This window comes from Drosophila montana, unplaced genomic scaffold (assembly GCF_035044405.1).
Source record: "Drosophila montana isolate Dmon_TW-CO22-7 unplaced genomic scaffold, ASM3504440v1 contig_1417_1, whole genome shotgun sequence".
NCBI lineage: Eukaryota > Metazoa > Arthropoda > Insecta > Diptera > Drosophilidae > Drosophila > Drosophila montana.
The window spans coordinates 90,663-110,999 of NW_026996370.1; the positions used below are offsets into that span (position 1 = coordinate 90,663).

Sequence of the window (20,337 nt, forward strand, 5' to 3'; positions counted from 1 at the left end):
CTCTCCTCTGCCACCTTCTCATGCGCATTTTGAGATGTGTTCTCTAGTTTTTGTTTTGGCACGCTCTGTTTTTGTTCGGTTTCTGTTTTGTGCTCTAATTCGTAAGCAAAGTAAGTGAATTTACAAATGACATTTGCGAGCGAGTTTCGCCCCATTGCAATTGCCAAATGCGCGCTCGCTCTCTCTCTCTCTCTCCCTCAGCCGCGCGAACCCAACGAAAGCTCGCTCGCCCCGTAAGCAGCGCGTTTGTGGGCAGGTTGCCCATCAAATCGGGTCACACAGTTTGCGCTGGGTTCCCAGTGCAGCACAGCCAATGTGCCGTTTTTTTCTTTCTTGCTGCCCACTTTTTGTTGTTGTTTCGCTGCTTTTTCGCCGCCGTCTTTTGCCAGCTTTTCTTCATTATTTTTCGGGGGTACGACAGCAACACCGCTGAGGCTGCCAGTGTATAAATGGTAGCGCACCAGCCGTATCGCATTTCAGTCTACGTTGGACTTTGGCGCGGTTCGCACACGCAGCGTATACGTAACGCAATCACATTCAAGGGTTAAACAGTCGGCACCGCCACTTGGCAATGCCCATGTGAATGCGAATGTAAATGCGAATGTGTGTGAGTGCGAGTGCGGGTACGAGTGTTTACAGTTCTGATCGTTTGCCGCGTTGTCGCTCTTCCATTTATGTGCGAGAGTGCGAAGAGAGTGAGTAGCGAGTATTCACAATAAATGTAATTTGAATTCGTGCGCATCACTTCAAATATAACGGTATTTTGAATTAAAAACTTACAAGCAAAAAAATAAAAATAAAAGCTTGTTCAATACAATATTGAATTTGAAAATTGCAGAAGACAATTTATGTATAAATGTGCAGAGCTCATATCTAAGTGATTTTTGGTAAGTATTAATTTTAAATTATAATGTAGAAAATATTAACGTTCCTTGTTTCAAATATGATTAATTGTGCATATGAAAAGCACCTCTAATTAATTTAGGTGCCCCAAATCGCCTAGATAATCTATAAATCCCTTTCTCACTCAAAGCTTGCGCTCTTTCGTGCACTTGCCCCAATTATTGAATAGCATCAATAAGAATAACAACAAGACACAACAGCAATAAGAACAACACATGCACGCAGCTCTCAATTAAAATTGCATTTAAAAAAAAACTTCAGCATACATTCGGGCACTGTCAATATTTGCTAGCTCAAGTGCGCCAGGGTGCTCGCATATTCTGACGTACGAGAAAGGACGTCAACGTAACAATTACTCTGCTTGTGTGTAACTTCTTGTACTTGTATGTGTACACTAGCATCAGTGCTGGGCAACAAAACTGCTAAAAAGTAGAGAGCATAGCAAAGCATTAATGAAGCTGCGCTGAGCAGCAGCCAGCAGCCCGCAGTCAGCTCGACTCGATTCGGCGAGGCTGCTGTGTGTTTTTATTGATTTATATGCGCTGGAACTGGGCGGCTGTTGCTGTCCCAAAACAGAACGTTACACACACTCACACAAACACACACACACACACACTCAGAAACAGACAGAGGCAGGCAGCATCTCATGCCACACAGCTTCCGTTTCCTACTGTTCACTTGCAACGCACAAGCGTAAACGCGTAAGAGAGAGATATAGAGAGAGACGGAGAGAGTATTGGCCCTTAGTCCCCATTGCAGTTGCTCCACACATTTTCGAGGCTCATTTCATTTACAGTTTACAGTTTGCGCCTTGCACACGCACTTAACATAACCCGTTTCAATTGCCCTTTTGGCTACACGCAAAAAGCTCTCTCGCCAGCGCTCTCTGCCGGTCGGGCGCTCTCTTGCGCTGCTCGCTGCTCACTGCTCGCAGCGCGTGTTTACATTCACATTGATTATGTTATCCAGCGCGTGGCTGCTAATAGAGTTGCTGCTCTGTTACCCCGCTCTGTTACCCCTGCCCCTCCCTTATCAACATGCTGCTCTCGCTGTTTTGCTAATTTGTTTTGCGGCAAGCAGCAGGGCATCTTCAAAGTCAACATTCGCGAGAAAAAAAGTTAAAATAGCCGAATCAATAAACCTGCCAATGCAGCGGACGCATCCAATTCATCAAACGACTTAGAAAATGTTGGATGAGTTTTGCAAAATAAAAAAAACACACACACACTCTAATTAATCAATAAATGGCACACGTCAATCGCCAGCTCCCACACACACAAATACACACACATACACACAATTGCTGCCTGGTTACGGCTGCTGCTCCTGGCACCCGCTTCATATTCCATTTTCATTCTTTCCTCTCTCTCTCTCTCTCTCTCTCTGCCACTCTCTCGCTCTCCCCTTCTATGCATGTATGCACTTTTGTGGCTCATTAACGGTTTGCGTGCGGCCAAATTGCTTGCAGTTCTCATGCATTCATCTTAATGCACACAAACACGCACACAGTGTGCGGCTCGCTGGATAAGTTGAGTGGCTTGTTGTTGTTGTTGTTGTTCTTGTTGTTGTTGCTGCTGTTGTTATTGTCGCCCAGCATACATTATACTGCACAGCAGGTGCCCATCATGCGACCAAGCAGGCATCCATCAAGAATCTTCGATAGCAGCCACACATTGCCCCAATGCAACCACATTTGTGCATAACACAGGAATTGCATTTATGCACCTCACATTTCCAAAATGCCCCTCAAATGCTTTAGTTAAATATTTTTGTCGTGCTTAATCAACAGTATTATTACCTGGTTTATTGATCTGTTGAGTACAGCAAGGAATTTTGCTTAAATGTACTCAACTGGAAATTGCAGAAATAAGAGCTGTACCGGAATGAGAATAGACACACAGGCCTTCTATCCATTCATGTCCTTATATATATTCTTATTCGTACATAAATTGATATGTCAGTATGTACTCACCTGAAATTCACATCTTCACTGTCTTCACTTTACTGTCAGCTATAAGTAGAAGGTGACTTAACATACTTTGATATATTCGCATCGCTAAAAGAAAAAGAGAAGAAAAGAGTTAGTTAAAGTAAGAGCTTGGTTAGAAAAAGAAAAAATTAAGAAAAAAAGAGAGACAGGAGGAGAAAGGGAGAGTGAGAAAAGGGGGGTAATTTGACTAAAATTGAGCTAGAGCATAATTAGCATGCAGACTTGTAAGCCATACTTGAATTCCTGAGAATCGCATAGTAGGGCGTTATTTAAAAACAAGTTCTTTTTGAGTTGTGTACTCACCATGTGCATCTCATTTAACAGCCTTAAAGGTCCAACGCACAAAGCATATCTGCGGCTACCTCCATTTTTTCATCTAGCTCTCCTTCTTGATATACTTTTTATATTTTTATACGAGGACACACGTAGATATACAATATATCATAATATTTACTACTTGGGAAAACCATCCAATTTCCGCTTTAACAGGTTTGTACGCCTATAACAGCTGTTAACTTAACAGTTAACAGCGTCTGCCCGGCAAATGTTGCAAGCCACTTTATCCGCTCGGCAAATCTGAATAGCGACTGACAACTGTCAGGAACTTAGCCCAGGTAAAATAGTCTCTTAAAATTCCAGAGCATACTTTGAGGGGTTTGCGCCTAACATGCAATTTGTATCTACTTGATGGCTCAATTCACAATTTAATGTGCTGCCGGAGCAGCTAGTCGGATGTTAATTCGTTATGGCGTCTGCTGCTGAAAGTCCTTGAGCGTCATGTCCTGCGGCTTAAGTGTCTTGAGCATTAAATATTATTGTTCAACATTAATTAAATTGCATACAGAAACACAAAATGTGTGCAAATTAACGCATTATCAAGCTATCCAGCTGTTTGGGTGGCACAGCCTTGCCATCCACCTTTACTATTAAATATTCAGAGCTTAAGTGCAGCCCAGTCAAATATTCTGCATTTTACATTTAAACAAACACACACATATAATTTACATATGACTTTGTCCACTTGCAGGCAAATACTCTGCACATAAATAAGAGGGCAAAGGACAACACGCACCCTTCTCGAGCTGAAAGGGATTTGCTAGAAGAAATCGTAAGAAAATAAAGAAACGTAAAGAAGAGCGAAAGAAAATCAATAATAGACGCATGTAAGAGGATATCCTCGCCATTGACCACACAGCGAAGGCGACGCAATATGGCCTCTACAACAACAACAACTACAACAACAACAAGAAACGGGACAGGGCAGTCAACTTTGCCATTGTTATTATTGTTGCTGCACGAAAGTGGCCACTAGATTGCATCCCTTGTGCAAACATCGCCGCGGCCATGTCAGACAGATACCCGGCCAGCTACTACGAGCAGCTGCATCCGGCTCAGGCTCAGGCTCAGGCCCAGGCGCAGGCGCAGGCAGCCATGTCGCACTATGCGCCGCCCGGCTATCGCGGCGGCTATGGCGGCGCCTATAATCCCTATGGCTATGGCTATGCCAGCCCCGGCGCTGGCTCCTATTTGCCCAGCTATTATCGCTATGCGCCGTATGCCTCGCCACACTACAGTCAGCACGCGCCCTCGCATCATGCGGGCATGTTCACGGCCGCTGGCCAGCAGCTGATACCCTCCAGTGTGCTCCACTATCCGCCACGCCCACATCCGCACATGCAGCACGCCTATCAGGCACAGCAGTCGACCAGCGTCGGCGGCGGCGGCGGCGGCGGCTACGAGCAGCCGGCGCCTGCGCTCTACAGTGCTTCCGGCTATGGACAGGCACGTGGCTTTGCCGCCTATCAGCCAGCCACGCCCACACACTATGCACCGCCCGGACGGTCCACAACGCCGGCGCCCAATCGTACAGTGATGCCACCCAATTATCTGGAACCATTGCGCAGCTACACGGAGCAGCATCAGCAGCAGCAACTGGCGGCGGCAGCGCAGCCAAAGCTGGAGGAGACGCTGCCGGAGCAACAGATCAAGCTGGAGCACGAAACGGAGGCGACATCGCCGTCGCAGCGGCTGACCACGTCGCCGCCAATGATCAGTGCCACCGGCACGGACAGCGGCATCAGCAATTGCAGCACACGCGCCCGCAGCGACAGCAGCCAGAGCACGCCCGTCTACAGTGGCGAGTATCCCGTTAATATGTCTGTGGAGTCTGCTTCCTGTGTCTCGTATCACTGTTCCGCCGATGGCAGGGACTACGAGGAGGAGCAACAGCAGCAGCAACAGCAGCAGCAGCAACAGCAACAGCAGCAGGAGGAGCACAAGGCAACGGCTGTTGCCACGCCCCCCATAATGAACGGTAAGTTGTCACTATTTGCGTTACGCTCCATTTAATTTACAATTATGCAGAGGGCGGCACCGGTGGGCGGGGCAATCATTGTAAATTTATGCAAACATATGTCAGACTAGATTATGTAACAAGTATTAATTCCCCCCGCCGCGGGCTTTTGCTAACGAAACGGCAGCAGCTGTAAAGTGGGCAACAGACCTTGGCACCGTGGAAAGCTGTTAAAGCAAAATGTTGCTGCTGTTAACAGTGTAAATAACCAAAGGCGAACGTTAACGCTGACAAGATCCAGTTGACAGTGAGCTTAAACATTAACTGTAAGGTTAGCATAAGCCTAATTCAGATTACAGATGCACGTTACAGCATAACAGTTCGATTACATTTATAAAATGTCTTACGCTGCTTAATAAGATCAAGTTAGGAGAGAGAGATCCTTACATTTTCTGTCAACTTTCAGGCAACATAACAAAATAAAATAAAATTTTGCAATTAATGGCAGTTAGTGCAAGTTTCAGTTTAGAGAGAGACAGCTGTAACAAGCACTGTTAAGTTAACAACAATATTTGGCAGCAGTTATCAGTTAACATAACCAAATGCAAGTATGTTACTTCTGATACTCACATAACCGGATCAAGTTCAGACAGAGCTTTAACATTAACTGTTTCTAGAGAAACTTACAGATGCATGTTAAGTAACAAACGGTAAAATTCAACATTGAATATAACAGAATGTAATAATGTTACTGCTGTACTCTCATTAAGATCAAGTTCTGAGAGAGATTCCATACATTCCATACAGCAAATTAATTGAGTAATTAACATTTGTACAGCACATTTTTTATGCAATTACATATAAATGTCAACATTATCAAATATTCCACTGTAGCTGGCGCCTGCCTGGTGGTATTTTTTTTTGCGTGTACCCCACTGCGTATGCTTGATTTTGCATGCAAATGAATGCAAAGAGCCACCATTCGAGCCGCCATCAACGCGGCCGTCAGCCTCGCCGGCTTCGCTTCAGCGCCAAGCACTGACAGGCAACTGTCCGTCAGGCATTTGCAGCCATTTGACACGACAAACGGTCAGTCTCAGCCGCCTCGTGGAGTCGACATTTCGCAAACACTCAACCAATCAGCGTTTGGTTAACTGCTGAAATGCTTCCGCTTCCTGTCGGCCCGACTTAGCACAGGCTGTGCCACACGGCGCGGTCGGTGTTGGAGGTGGAGGTGGAGGTGGAGGTGGAGGTAGCTGTGACGAGCCTACGTCATGTCGCTTTAAAGGACTTCAAAATTAGCTGTCTATTTAGGCACGCAAAGGGTGGGCGCCTGCCTGACTGGGCTGAGACGGAGCTGGGGCTGTGCCTCTTGATGAGTTGCTTTTGATTTTACTTTTTGGCAGGGGCGTGTGTGCAAATCAATAAGTTAACTTTTCTGATGTCGCGTCAGGCACAAACACACACACACACACACTCACAGAGAGAGAATGAACTCCCACACAGCACAGCACTGGATATGGAAGGTGTAAAGTGTGTGGCTTCCACAAACACACACACACAGGCACACAGAGGCCCGACATTTGACAGCTTTTCTAAATATTTCCCAATGTAAACGAGACTTGTGGGCAATGCCGTCCTTATCAATGGGCGCTCAACTTACACACACACGCACACGCACACACTTAAGCTGTTGCGAGGGTGTTTAAGTTGAGCATGTGTGCGTTAAATGTCATCACAGCAGAGCATGTAAATGAACTTTACAACGCCATGTGGTGGGTTATTGTAGCTGCTGTTTGCCCAACACATACAGAGACGGCACAGAGCAGGCACAGAGGAGACACCCCGGGAGCAGCCCGGTTCCGGTCTTGCAATATTTGTTGTCGGTAGAAGTATCCAGCATTGACGCAAAAATCAATGTCCGTTATGACGAATCAACTGAGCCATGCAAAGACAAACAGTCAACAAGGATTCGCCATAAAGTGGACGCTTAAACCTTTGCTGGTATAAATATAATATAGTATATATATAGAATTAGAGTAGATTTTGCTATTTTCTACAAGTATTTACTACAATCAGCAGTTAGCAGTAAGTTCTCAATGCTCTTTAATTGTCTCAAATGCTTAGAATAAAGTTAACTTGAGGCCTAAAACGCGTTAAATTTCGCCTCGAATTTTGATAACCGTTTTATTAGCTAAATTATAAAGAATATTCTTTCGTTTTATGCAAATATATTCAATAATTTTTCATTTAATTCAGTTTTAATTTGTAATTGAGAAATCCAAAGTAGCAAACACATAAATATTTAATTTATTATATTTATTACAATATTCTCTTTATTTCCCTTCACACATACACTGAACACTATCGGCCTTTAAATTGATTATAATTGATTTGTTTGACGCGAATAGCATTACAATAACAAGAGCTCGAATCGAATATCGCAGGCCACAACAAAAATACGTAAACATTGCAGGCTCAGTCGCATGCGCTGAAAAGCGTGCTATCATTTTTTATACTCCGATAAACAGACGCTCGCGTGTGTGTGTGTGTGTGTGTGCTTGACACGTTCAACAAGTGCATGTTGATGTGCGGCTCTCTCTCTCTCTCTCTCGCTGTCTCTCTCTTTGGCTTGTCGACGCTCTCTCTTAGCTACCCCCGAAGCGAGGAACGATATCACAACTTGATAAGCGCGTGCAAAAAAAAAAAATCCTAAAAAATAGAAAAAAAAAATCGCGCCTCTCTCGCGTTGGTCAACCTGTTCCCGAACCTTTGTCTTTTTAACCCTTGATGGCCGCCAACACGCATGACAAAATAATTACAGACGCCTGGCCTGACAAATAATATACAACTAAAACAGAAAAAAAAAAAGAAAGAAGCAATCTTTATTGATTTTCTTTTAACACACGCTGCCTGCCTGGGCGCCTTTTTGCTTGCTAATTTTCCAGATGACATAAGCGCGACAGCAGCGACGTCGACGTCAACGTTGATGTCGATGTCAGCGTCGCCGCCAACAGCAACGCCTATTGTGAATGATATTGATAAGGCGGCGAGCGCCGAGCAGCCGGAAGTTGTGAGGCGTGCGGAAATCAATTTGACGAAGCCCAACAAGCAGACGTCAACAACGCCACAGGATATTGCCGAGCAGCAGCCAGCATCTAATCACATCAACGAGGATGCAGCTGAGGTAAGTTATGCCAAGATTGGCGCAAAATTACAATTTAAAACTGCAGCAAGCAAGTGGGCAAAGAGACAGCGGGGGGCTGTTGCTTGGGGTGCTGTCTAATTAAACGGCAGACAGGTGACAGCAGCTCGTTTGGGCAACGAAGACAAATTAGGGCAAAGGAACCGAAAACAAAAAAAAAATAAAAGAAAAGCAAAAGACGGGCTGATAATGACAGACTACAAAGATGTACCGTTACAGCAGCAGCAGCAGCAGCAGCCGCAGCCGCAGTCGACTGTAAAGAGAAGACCAAAAGCGAAATGCGTTTAGCTCCATCGACCGGCTTTCTAGGCAGCAGCACCAGCAGCAGCAATAGCAGAGCGTGAGAGTGGGAGAGCGCAAAAGAGAGTGCGCATTAACAGAGCGCGCTCTCTTGCCGGAAGCCTGTTTACAGGGTGCCTCGTCTGTAACAGCAGCAGCAGCCGCAAACGGGCGCCTATTGATTTTTGTGGGCGGCGCTGAACTTCAATGCGACTGTGTGGGTGGTCGAGTGTGTATGTGTGTGTGTGTGTGTGTGTGGGTGTGGGTGTGAGTTGCAGGGAGGTTAGGGAGAAGTGGTTAGCCCCTTTATGGGGTTGCTGCTGCTGCCGCCGCCGCTTGACAACATGAGCAGCGAGCACGCGCCTGCTGGCTAGGGCTTCAGCACAGCCGGGCCACCTGCGTTGGCAAGTTTCAAGTGCCCGCCACTTGAGCGTAACAACTTTTTGCCCCGTCGAGCGTTGCAGCTGAAAACTAAATCGATTTTATTCTTCTTGTTGCACTTGCAGCAACACCAGCAGCAGCAGCAGCAGCAGCAGCAGCAACAGCAGCAGCAGCAGCAGCCAGCAACAAACAGCTGGAGTCCAACGTTGCGTCGGCCGCGCACTCCGCCCGCGCCGCAGAACTCGCCGGTGGGCTACGGCCTGGCAGCGCCCACTGTGCCACCTGCGCTGGCGCCACTGCTGCAGCAGCAGCAGCAGCAGCAGCAGCCAGTGAGCAGCAAACGAAATGCGACGCCCAAAAATCGCAGCAGCAGCAACCACAACAACAACAACAACCACAACAGCAACAATCGCATCATCGAATGCGATCTCATACCGAGCAAGAAATCAAAGCGCAAAGCGAGCAAAAGGGAAACGGAAACGGAGAATGTGGAAGCAACGGAATCCACGGTGCGGGAGCAAATAAGGGTGAGAAACACACACATACACAAGCACATACATGTATATATGAACAAATAACACAAAAGCACAAACTGTCAAGTGAAATTCCATTTTACAAAGTTTGGCCCCCGTTTAAAACCGCAAAACCCATTTCCTAGACATTCGACGTTTGAATTTGTATAAAAATAAAAACCTATTAATTTATCTGTCCTTTGAATATTTTAATTTCAGGACTTTTTTCAATTAGTTTTGAATCGCTGAAATAAATAAATGCGGGCAGGTTTCTAAGGTTAATTTAATTTATATTATTATTTATATATTATTGTCTTAAAACTAGATGTTAATATGCCGTCATTAATTATTTTTAAATAATATTAGAAATTATTATGGGATTGATTTATGAGTTTGGCAATAAAAGATTTTTGAATACATTTTCGTTAGTTTATTCACCAATCTATCCATTTTATATTAGTTTTTCAACTGCTTTTAAACTATTTATTTATTATTTAAAATATTTTTGTTAAAAGCGATTTTAAATTAAATTTTTAAGTGTTTCGTAATGCATTTCTGGCAATTGATTTAGTTTTGTTAATTTAAAAAGGGACCAAATCTAAAATTTAGCCCGCATCTTGTTTATGAAAATATTTACGACTTGCAATATTTTCAGCACAGCGGGCAGCTGGAAATTTTTCAATTTAATTCTCTTACTAAAATCTCGAATATATATTTATCAAAAACCAAGATTTGAACCAAAACATAAGAGTCTCATAACTTAATGTCAGCCCAAAACTAATTAAGATAATAAACGAATCAAATATTGTCTACTTACAGGATATAAAGCCTTTGCCTGGCTTTCAGCAGGCGTTTGGCTCCACCGAAATAGGCCGCTTCTCCGAGCGGTTTCTGCAAACGCCCGAGAGTCTCGTCGAGCGGCTGGCCGAGGAATATGCCACAAACGGCAGCGGCAGCGGCAGCGCCAGCCATGGCTACTATGATGCCACAAACGCGGCTGGTGGCATGCAACACTACTGGCCGTACGAGGAGCAGCAGCACGGCTATGGCTACCACAGCCAGATGCAGATGTCTTCGCGCAGTCGTATGCGTGGCCAGCTATATCCGTATCCGGACTACGCGGCGTATGAGCGTTACGGCTATGCGGCCTACAGTGCGAGCAGAACGCGCTACGGCGAAATACGCTGCAATGGCTACTAGTAAACGCCACACACACACACACATGCATAGTTATATAGTATTTAGATATATATATATAGATATGTAGTTGTGTCCGAGTCGTTTGTCATTTAAAATTCTCTCTGTGTGTGCCTTTTTCGGTCAAAATTCGGCAATGCCCGCCACAGATGTAGAGTATTTATTGCGGGCATTGCTGGCGATGATTGCGTGCAAAATTCATTTTAAACAAAAACAAAAAACCAAAACAGGCCAAATTGTAAAAAAACAAAAACCTAAACTTAAGTAGTTGAATGTTTTACAAAAAACGCAGCCAAACCAATATTTGTTTGGCCTGTTGAGCACTTTGTCCCACTGTACATACACCGTAGAGCAATGCATTTCGTTAATACTCTTCCTAACCTTTACTTTTCTTCGTGTGTCTGGGTTTTTTTGTCCATTAACTCATTTTGCAATCTTAAGTAGTCGATTTTGCTTGCCAACTCAAGGCTAGGCCCAAAGTTATAGTTAGTAAAAGATGTGCCATTGAAAAGGAAAACTTTAATGCGAGTACACACTTTATAAGGTATTTACGTTTTTAGTTAATTATATACAACAAGGTAATTTTAAATAGCTGTTAAAGCCAAGCACTAAATGTTTAAAACTTCTATCAAATAACCACCGCACACTTTTCTTTTTGTACTTGTCCACATTTTTAATTTAATTTTGAATTCATTTCGATTTAAGTGCCTTAATTTAGTTTCACGTTCAGAAAAGAAAAAAATAGGGAAAAATACTATATTAATGAGATTTGTAAAAATTCTATCAGTTTTATGTATAACAACCAGTTCAGGTTTCAGAAGGGCCCAAAAACAAAATAAAAATAAATCGAAAGCACAACCAAAACTCCAAAAAACACACAACGATTAACATTCAAAAATGTTTTTTAGTCAAAGCATAGAAAAGCCATTGCAAACAAAAAATACAATTAGTTGTTAATTAAACAAATTAAATTAATCACAAGCAAAAAACGGAAAACAACAGAACTTCGTAGTGTTGACATTTTATGATCAAATATTTTCAAAGTTCAAAAAAAAAAAATGAAACAAAGAGGAAAAGAAAAGTAAATAAAATTATATATACATGTAGCTAAAATTAAGTTCTTGTGTACATAAAAACCATATTTGAACGTTTAAATTTTATGGAGCAACAAAATAAATACAATAAAAAAACAAATCAAAATATTAGCAAACGTTTTTAAATGTTTCTACTTGCGCCCAATTTAAGTCTAAAGAAAAGCCAGTATATGGTGTTTATATATTGGGAGCGGTTTTTTGTTTGTTATATTTTCTTTTGTTTTTGTTTAACTGTTTTATTTTCTTTTGAATTAATTTATAAATATTATTACATAACCTAAAAGTGTTTGTTTTTATTGTTTTGTTTTGTTTTTTTTAAATTAATTACAAAAATAGTTTTGTTGTAAAAACAGGAGAAATCGCGTATTATCAGAAGAAATTAGTTTTGCATCGAGGAGCGAAAGTTAAACAGGATGACGGCAGGACGACGTTAAAAATAATTTAGCGTACATAAAAAACGACTGTTCCTTTTACGACTTACATAACTAAAGGAAATTATATGGATAAGTGACTATATTAATAAGATATAGAAAGCATAAAAAAACTGGGCAGAGACCGTGTGTGTGTGTGTGTGTGTGTGTGTGTGTGTGTGTGTGTGTGTGTGTGTGTGTGTGTGTGTGTGTGTGTGTGTTGGGAGAGACTGACAGCTGTTGGCTACAAGATTTTACTTTTTATTTCAAAGTTTTTACTTTTTTGTTTTTTTTTTGTTTTTTGTTAATGACGTATATAAATAGTTTGTTCTGTGCCTGTCGGTACAATTGTTTTTTGTTTTTGTTTTTTCTTTTTCTTTCTCTGCGTGTATTAATAATAAACAATTACACAATTATTGATTTTGTCAGCATCGTCGCATTGATTATGCTTATTATCAGTAATAATTAGTTTTCTTGTTTTTATATATAAATAATTAGTGTGTTCTATATTGTTATATATCATCAATCGTGTGTTTTTGTTTGTTGTTGTTGTTGTTGTTGTTTTTAACTTTTCACTTTTTGCATAAGCTAAGAGACAAAGCCGCGCTGGTGTCTTTCTGTTTGTGTGCGGCTCGCAATCATGAGGAGGAGCCCGCCGAGGAGTTCTTTGTGGAGCCACCGCCCGAATTGCTGGAGTTGCGCTGCTTGTCAATGTACACCTTCAGCAGACGCACCTTGCTGGGATTCATTGCTGAGAGCTTGGGACTGAGCTTCTCCTCGCCGAGCACAAGATACAGCTTGACAATGCAAAAGACGGCCGCCTTGCGCACCATCGACTGCACATCATCAGCGGAACGTGCCAGATTGGGGAACACAGCGTCCAGATGGGCATCCGAGATCTCGGTGCCATGCTGTTCGGTCACCTCGAGCAGTATTTTGATGGCGCACAGATTGGCCGGAAAGGCGCCCGTCGCTATCACCGGATTAACAATGTTAATGGTCAGATCCAAGGGCAGAGCTGGCGCCAGTCTTGGTATCATGGTGTCAATCTCGCGCAGCGCCTCCTTGCTGTGCTGATAGCAATTGATGATCTTCAGCAGAATCAGCTCGAGGAAGTTCAGCCAGTTGTGCCGCATCTTGTCGCTGCGCACAATTTTGCTCAGCACATGCAGGCCAGAGATGATCACATCCGTGTGCTCCGCCTCCAGCATGTGGAGGAGCATGCGCATTATGGATTTGAAATGCTTATTGGGCAGCTCGCAGTTGCCGCCGCGTATGCAGATGCCCAGATTGTTGAGCGCCGTTTGCAGCTGATCGACGGGCTGATCCTTGTTGAGCGTGAGGGCGACGCGCATCACTTCGCTCTCGAGCAGATTGCCGGGCAGTATCAGTTCGCCATTCGAGGCGATAGTCAGTGATACTTTGGGCGCTGGCTGTTGCATGGCCGGAGCTGCCGTGTCCAAGCGCATGGTGGCCGATTCCGGTGTATTTGATTGCGTGGTGTTGGCCGACGATTGGGTTTTCGAGTTGGACGACAGCGAGTCCTGCTGCGCTGTCAACTGTTGTTGCTGCTGATGCTGCTGCTGCTGCTGATCCATGGTGAACTGCAGATGGTGTCCATTGTAGCCATTGGGCGCCAGCGACTGATACTGGCCACCAGCGAAGCAGGAACGTATCTCCTCGGAGGTCTTTTGTATATTGTGCTGCACCTCCAGCTCGGAGCAGCCATAGAGCAGCTCCTGCTCCACAGAGGACTGACGCGAACGTGGACTAGAATTCATGTGCATATTGAGCGAGGCAAACGGACCAACGCTGGGGCTCTGCAACGGCTTCGGGCTGCTGCTGCTCAGCGGTGAGCTGCTCGGCGAATTGGCCCCGCTGCTCTGGCGCCGTAGATTCGATTGGATGCACAGACGTGCCGTATCCTGATAGCCCTTGGGCAATGCGGCCAGCATCTTGGTCATCTGCGGCGTATTCAGATTGTAGAGCGCCACCAGGCACAGGCGGGCCTGTGAGCGCAGCTCAATCGATTTGTGATCGCCGGACATTTGGGCCAGTTTGAGCACGGTTCGCTCGCAGCTCTGCGTTTGATCGCTGGGAAAATCGCTGCTCTTGCCGTACGTGTTGACCAGATCGGTGAGGAAACGTAAAATGGCAATGCGTGTCTTGGTTGTCGGCGTCTGCGTGTTGTCCGAGATGATGCGGAACAGCTCCTTGAGCTGCAGCTGTGTCGGAAAGTACTCGTGGACCACCTGCAGTGTCTTCCATATTTTGCTGTGCATCGAGTTGAGCAGATCGGTGCCCAGCTTATTGAACAGGCGCGTCAACAATATGAACAGCCAGTCGTGGAGCTCGGGTGCATGCACCAAGATGAGCTCGGTGACCGTATCTAAAAACAAAGAGTAGACTTTAGTGTGCGTATCCATAAACATTTTGCGAAACATGTCCAGGACACACTGCAGCTGCTGTTGCGTCAACTCCTTGCCATCGGCCAGATACTGGGTGAGGCTGATCAGGCCATCCTTGCGCTCCGACCAGTGCGTTGAGGCGCAGTACTGTATGATCGTCTCGATATCGTCGAACGGCGCCCGCTGGCTATTCCAGTCGAGACGATTGCGCGAGCCGCTCAGCGAGTAGTTGGACATGGAGTTGTTGCCGCGCGTATAGCTCGAGTCAAAGGAACGCTCCGAGCAGACCGAGCTCGCCTCCGAGTCAATATCGTCGGATTCGTCCCGGCCCAGCAGCTTCCGGCCCATGCGTATGCCGCCCGTGCGCATAAAGTCCCCCGACACGAAGTCCGGTGTCTCTGCATCGTTGTTGCCCAGCGACTGCTCCGCCTCGCGGGATTGGGCCAGCATACGTGATGCGGCTGTGCTGCGCACAGGATTATTGCGTTCGGGTGTGCGTCTCGCACTGGAACCCGTTGAATAGATGCTGCGTTTCATTATGCCGCCACCGTTGCCGCCGCCGCCTAAGCGATTGGGACTCGTCTCCCTGGAGCTGGCCGTGCTGCGCGGTATGCCGGATGCTTTCTTGGGTATGGCTCCTGTGGCGCCGCTGCCGCCGACGCCTCTGTAATAGCTGCCCATGCCATAATGATCGCGCAGCTTGGTACTGGGCGAGGTGGAGCGCGAACCGGGCTGCGATTGCGAAACGCCGGCGCGTGTGCGTCCGATCCGTGTGCTGGGCGTCACTGTGCCCGGCGAGACAGTCTGGTGGGCTCCCCCGCCGCCGCCGCCGCTGTTGCTATGCGAATTGAGACGTGGGCGCGGCAATGAGCCACCGCCAGCTGTGCCACCGCCGGCTGATGACTGCAGCGTCGCCGCCGGCTTCTTCTGGCGCGAATAGAGCGTGTATTGGGCACGTGCCTTGGCGCGCTGTGCCGCTGCCGTGTCCACCGCCGAAATGGAGCGCATGCTGGGCGTCGGCTTCTGCAATGCGGTCGTTGTGCGTCCAATGCGCGATGTGGCCACCGTGCGTCGCGAATCCAACGACTGCTGGCTGCTGCTGCTGCCATTCGAGGCGCCGCCATCGCGCTCCCGCTCGAGCGCACGCTGTGCGGCTATGTCCAGGCTGCCATATATATGATCAGCCAGCTCGGGAAAGTGTCGTCGGAACGCCCAGTAGGCCAGGCGCGAGTGCCGCCGCGCCTCGCTGTCCGCATCGCTGAGCGACTTCTTGAGCGTGTCGCGAAAGATGATCGCGTGCCGTTCCAGCGCCTTGGTCTGCCACTCCTCGAAGAGCAGCACCATCAGCTCACAGAGCGTGGCGCGTATGTCCTTCGACTTGGACTGCTGCAGCGTGTCCGTGTAGATCTTCAGCAGCTTGGGCGCATGTGTGTATTTGATAATATATTTGAGCGCCAGCGTGGAGGCGGATGCAATCACCTTGGCCGAGTTCTGGATGAGCTGGATCAACTGCTCGAGTATGCTCCAGCAGAAGGCGTCCAGTTTGTTGCGCAACGTCTTGGACATGTACGCGATTGTGATGCACGCCTCGCGTATCACCTGCGAGCGCAGCTCCTCCTTCAGTATGTCCAGGAAGCCCAGTGATAGTTCCTTCAGCTGCACAGCCATAAATTGCGGCTGTGCATGAAAATTGATGAGCAGCAATGAGCGGACCTTCTTGACGGCATCCACACGCTTCTCCCAGTCGGCATTTTTATCGCTTATGATTAACAATATTTGCTTGAATATATCATCCATGTCCTTGGCATGGAATATAGTCAGTTGCGGCACCTGCTCAAAACTGGCCTCAAAATTGTCCATCGTCACGGCGCCAGCATCGCCGGCCATATCGTGGGCACTTGGCTTTGGACGCAGCGTAGTCGTTGTTGCCGAGTGCAATTGTCGCTTCACGATTTTTGTGGGTCGATCCCGCAGCGAAATGTTGTCCGCCTCGTCCAGGCCATTGCCATTGGAATTGCGCAGGGCGGAGGGCAGCAGCAGACCCTCCAGCTTGACCTGATCGAACTTCTGCTCGAGCAGGGCCAGCTTGGAGGCGGGCATATCTTCGATACGCCTCAGATCTGGCCGCAGGCGATCCCCCACATGCTTGTATATCTCCACGAGCGTCTGTATGGCCGCTTCGCGGACATTCACCGTGGGATCGCCGAGCAGTGCACAGACCGGCATTATATAGACCCGGACGCTCAGCTGCTGCGTTCCATATTCGTGCAGGGCATTGACAAGTGTCTGCAGGAACTCCTCGCGCACTTTGGAATTCTTGTGCTTGAAGCAGCTGGTGGCCAGTTTATCAATTAACGATTGAGCCGTTTGCACTTTGTGCTCCATCAGATCACGCAAGAGCAGCTGCGCCTTCTCGCGCACCGTGTCCCGGCTATCGCCCAGGCGATCGATCACGTGGGGCAGCACAGTTTGTGTGTAGGCATTGAAGTCGCTGCCCAGACGCTTGATCAGCTCCGAGAAGGCCTCGAGTGACTTTTGTGCGATCTTGAAGTGGCTGCCCGTCAGCCACGGCATCAGATTGTCAATGAGGAAGCCCATGTCTGTGCAGACAATTGAATTGGTGTCGTCGCTGAGGAATGTCACCAGATCCTCAGCCAATTGCACCTTGACGCGCATATCCGCCTTTGGCATCTGTTGAATGAAGCCATCCAAATCGGTTGGCTTGCGGTACGCCATTCTCTCCGACTGTCTTTTTCCCCCTCGCTCTCACTATTCTCGTGTGAGGTGTGTGTGTGTGTGTGTGTCCGTTGCAGCTGCAATAAAAGTGAATGGATAAAAATTGATTTCAGCTTTTGGCTGGCCAAATTGTATTAAATATTTATGCCACACGAGTCTCAGCCGGTAGCCAGCACAATGCAGGTCAATTTCATTTGGACGATTGGACAATGCAGCAAAGTGCATTTGTGGCGAGAGATGAAATGCATTAATAAATAGATTCCTGCACTGCGGGGACTATTGATTGACCTACGCTGGACTCCAAATCCTGTGCAGCAAGTATTTTAATTTAGCCACTGTAACTTTTTTTACTTCATCAAAAGTAGAAAATGTCATGAAACATGAAAGTCGCTTAAACTCAATTCAAATAGTCCGCGCAATTACTTAACTACGCGCGCGCACGTTAAAAACATAAGAAGAAGCAGCTGCGAGAAGAAGAAGCAAAAGCAACAGTCGCAAAATGGGCAACAATTTCTGTGTTTATGCATGTGCCTGTGTGTGTGTGTGTGTGTGCGTGTGGGTGTGTGTAGGTGTGAGTGCCGTAGTGCGTATCAGTGTGTGCGCGTGTGTGTGAAAAATGAAGTCAGTGTTTGGGCTGCGAAAAGTAGGTGAATGGCTATGCGGGTGGGTATGGGCATGGACAGATGGCAGTGCTGGAATGACACGAGTGCCTGGGTAGTGAAGGGGAGGAGTGTGAGCGGGGCGTTGTTACGTCGTCGTCATCGTCGTTGTGCACAAATATGAATCATCTCACCGCGCTAGGCGTGACGGCGTCAAGGAGTACTGCTCACTTTGTGGGTGGTGAGCGGGCAGTTAAATGGCCAAAACTAAAACTAAAACAATGTGGCCAGAAAGGTTGCGGCGCTGCTGCTGTTTGTCTGTTACTGGCTCTGGTTACGGCACCGACATAAACGGTAAATCGCTAGCTTCGCTGTTAACAGCAGCAGCAGCAGCAGCAACAGCGACGTTGACGTCGACGTCAAGCCGTCTATGTATGGCCGCCAGCGCTGCCAGAGTGTGCGACAAAAACAAAATAACAAAAAACAACGAAAAAATCAACATATTTATGGAAATAGCTGAATGAGATAATACGACAGCAGCGAGTTGTAGAGGCAAAGGTAGAGTGTGTCGTCAATTACTAAGCAACAACAGCGACTTGTTTGAGAGAGTGAGAGAGAGCTTTGAGCGAGCAAGCAACAAATTAGCACTGCATACGCAATTTTCTATTTATAATAAAACAACAACAACAACAACAACAGCAGCAGCAACAGCAAGCCAGAAATTATTACAAAGCGCTGGGCGTAGCTTTCGTAACTGGCAGCTTTTAGTACTTTTTTAACTCTTAACTAAACGATAAGATATGGCTAGTTGATTAAAGGCTGCGGCGACTGCGTTAGCTTTGAAAAACAAGCAGCAGCTGTTCCCGTTATGCTGCTAGCCAATTGGACTGCGCTGCCGAGATTGCGGCTGCGGCCAAATTTGTCAAATTTAAATGTCAAATAAAAAACAAAAAAAAATGAAAAAGAACGGAAGCGGAGGCGAATGCGAATGCGTGTCTTGGCCAAATAGTTGCATGATCTTTTTTTAACACGCTCACAGATACGCACACTCACGCACACATACTTATGCTTAAATAAATACTCACATTTTTTGCAAATCCGGCTGCTGCTTGTTCTTCTTCGTGTCCCTCTCTTCGTTTTACGCTCAATTTTTGTTTTGGGTTGGGTCTGACGCCAGCAACAACAACTGCTGCTGCTGCTGCTGCTTGGCCGCCTTGGCCAATGTTAAAAATTGATTTTCCAGTTGGAAATTAAACAAACAATTTGTAATGCACACAAATACGCGTATTAAATAAATTCTATGTCGTTTCAAAGCACAGCCAATTGAACAATTGCCAGACGAGAGATCACAGTTTTGCTCTTATTGTTGCCTCCTCTCACCCACTTCTTTATTTGTATTGTTGTTGTTGTTGCGCGCAGTTTCACTTTGGTAAATTAAATGTCATTTGTTGTTGCTATATCGCTGCTCTCTTTCTCTGCCTACCGTTATTGCTGACTGCTGGAGGTGTACGTCGCCGTCGCAGTCGCAGCGCCGTCGGGCTGCCGCGGGTTCAACACAAATTCCAACGTCTTCAAAGTCTCGTCTGCTGCTGCTGCTGTTGCTGGCTGATTTCGTGAACTTTTTCAGTGACGCGCTGTGCTTGGCTATATGTTCTCTTGCTCTCTCCTTCTCTCATTGCTCATGGGTCAGATTTGCATTAGCAATTTGGCCGCGTAGCGGTTGTTCTGTATAACAAACATCACATTTTGTTGCACATTTTCAATATTTGGTTGTTCTTGAGCCTATTTGTGAAATGGTTTTTACACTTTTTATATGAATTTAACACCGATTTTGTTGCGCGTTGCGAAAAATTGCCTCTTCTTGCTCATCGGTTGTTGCCATTAATCGATACGAACCACATCGATATATTATGCAGAGTTGCATGTGCTGCTGCCCTATCGATATTTCATCGCAAGTGTGCTGACGATGTTGTCTCCGCTCTCTAGCAACGGTCTGGCAACTCTTCGATTTGCGCGTATTTTTAAAAAATATAAATAACCTTGGTAAGCGGCTGTGATTGATTAAAACATGAAGCTCTGATAAATAAAATATTTCCAGGCAACACAGGTGCGTCAGCAATCGTAATTGTAATATGTATCACTGATAAAGCTATAATCAGCGGTATCAAATGCACAGATATCAAATGTCAATAAACGTAAACGTTTTCTTTTCTGTTTTTATTTATCATTTTTATTTTAACGCAAATTGTGCTTGCCCTGACAGATTTTTGTGTTGAATTCACAAAACGTTTTGTTTTTCCTTTGTACTCAAGTGAATTTTGCTGGAATTG

At 46.0% G+C, this 20,337-nt stretch overlaps 2 protein-coding genes across 3 annotated transcripts; one reads left to right on the top strand and one right to left on the bottom strand.

Annotated features, from left to right (window-relative positions):
* Window positions 1–353: 353 nt before the first annotated feature.
* On the top strand, window positions 354–11,765 carry LOC135429633 (mediator of RNA polymerase II transcription subunit 13). Of its 2 annotated transcripts, XM_064683995.1 has the most exons (5): window positions 354–887; window positions 3,921–5,207; window positions 8,135–8,373; window positions 9,177–9,578; window positions 10,383–11,764. In XM_064683995.1, exons 2-5 carry the CDS (start codon window positions 4,238–4,240, stop codon window positions 10,761–10,763), a joined length of 1,992 nt encoding a protein of 663 aa, XP_064540065.1. In that variant the 5' UTR covers window positions 354–887; window positions 3,921–4,237; the 3' UTR covers window positions 10,764–11,764. The 2 variants fall into 2 exon arrangements, with proteins under 2 accessions (XP_064540065.1, XP_064540075.1); XM_064684005.1 differs by lacking the exon at window positions 354–887 and having other exon boundaries at window positions 4,062–5,207; window positions 10,383–11,765.
* Window positions 11,766–12,807: 1,042 nt separating this feature from the next.
* chb (chromosome bows) lies at window positions 12,808–20,065 on the bottom strand. Its single transcript, XM_064683968.1, has 3 exons — window positions 19,491–20,065; window positions 19,093–19,431; window positions 12,808–17,485 (listed from the first exon to the last, which is right to left on the bottom strand). Exon 3 carries the CDS (start codon window positions 17,406–17,408, stop codon window positions 12,903–12,905), a length of 4,506 nt encoding a protein of 1,501 aa, XP_064540038.1. The 5' UTR covers window positions 17,409–17,485; window positions 19,093–19,431; window positions 19,491–20,065; the 3' UTR covers window positions 12,808–12,902.
* Window positions 20,066–20,337: the final 272 nt, after the last annotated feature.

What these genes read in the sequence shown, in the direction of transcription:
- LOC135429633 (XM_064683995.1), top strand. Translation starts at nt 4,238, where the DNA reads ATGTCAGACAGATACCCGGCCAGCTACTACGAGCAGCTGCATCCGGCT. An exon ending in TCAACGAGGATGCAGCTGAG is followed by an intron (nt 8,374 to 9,176) that starts GTAAGTTATGCC and finishes TTGCACTTGCAG; the next exon opens with CAACACCAGCAGCAGCAGCA. An exon ending in CGGTGCGGGAGCAAATAAGG is followed by an intron (nt 9,579 to 10,382) that starts GTGAGAAACACA and finishes GTCTACTTACAG; the next exon opens with GATATAAAGCCTTTGCCTGG.
- chb (XM_064683968.1), bottom strand. Translation starts at nt 17,408, where the DNA reads ATGGCGTACCGCAAGCCAACCGATTTGGATGGCTTCATTCAACAGATG.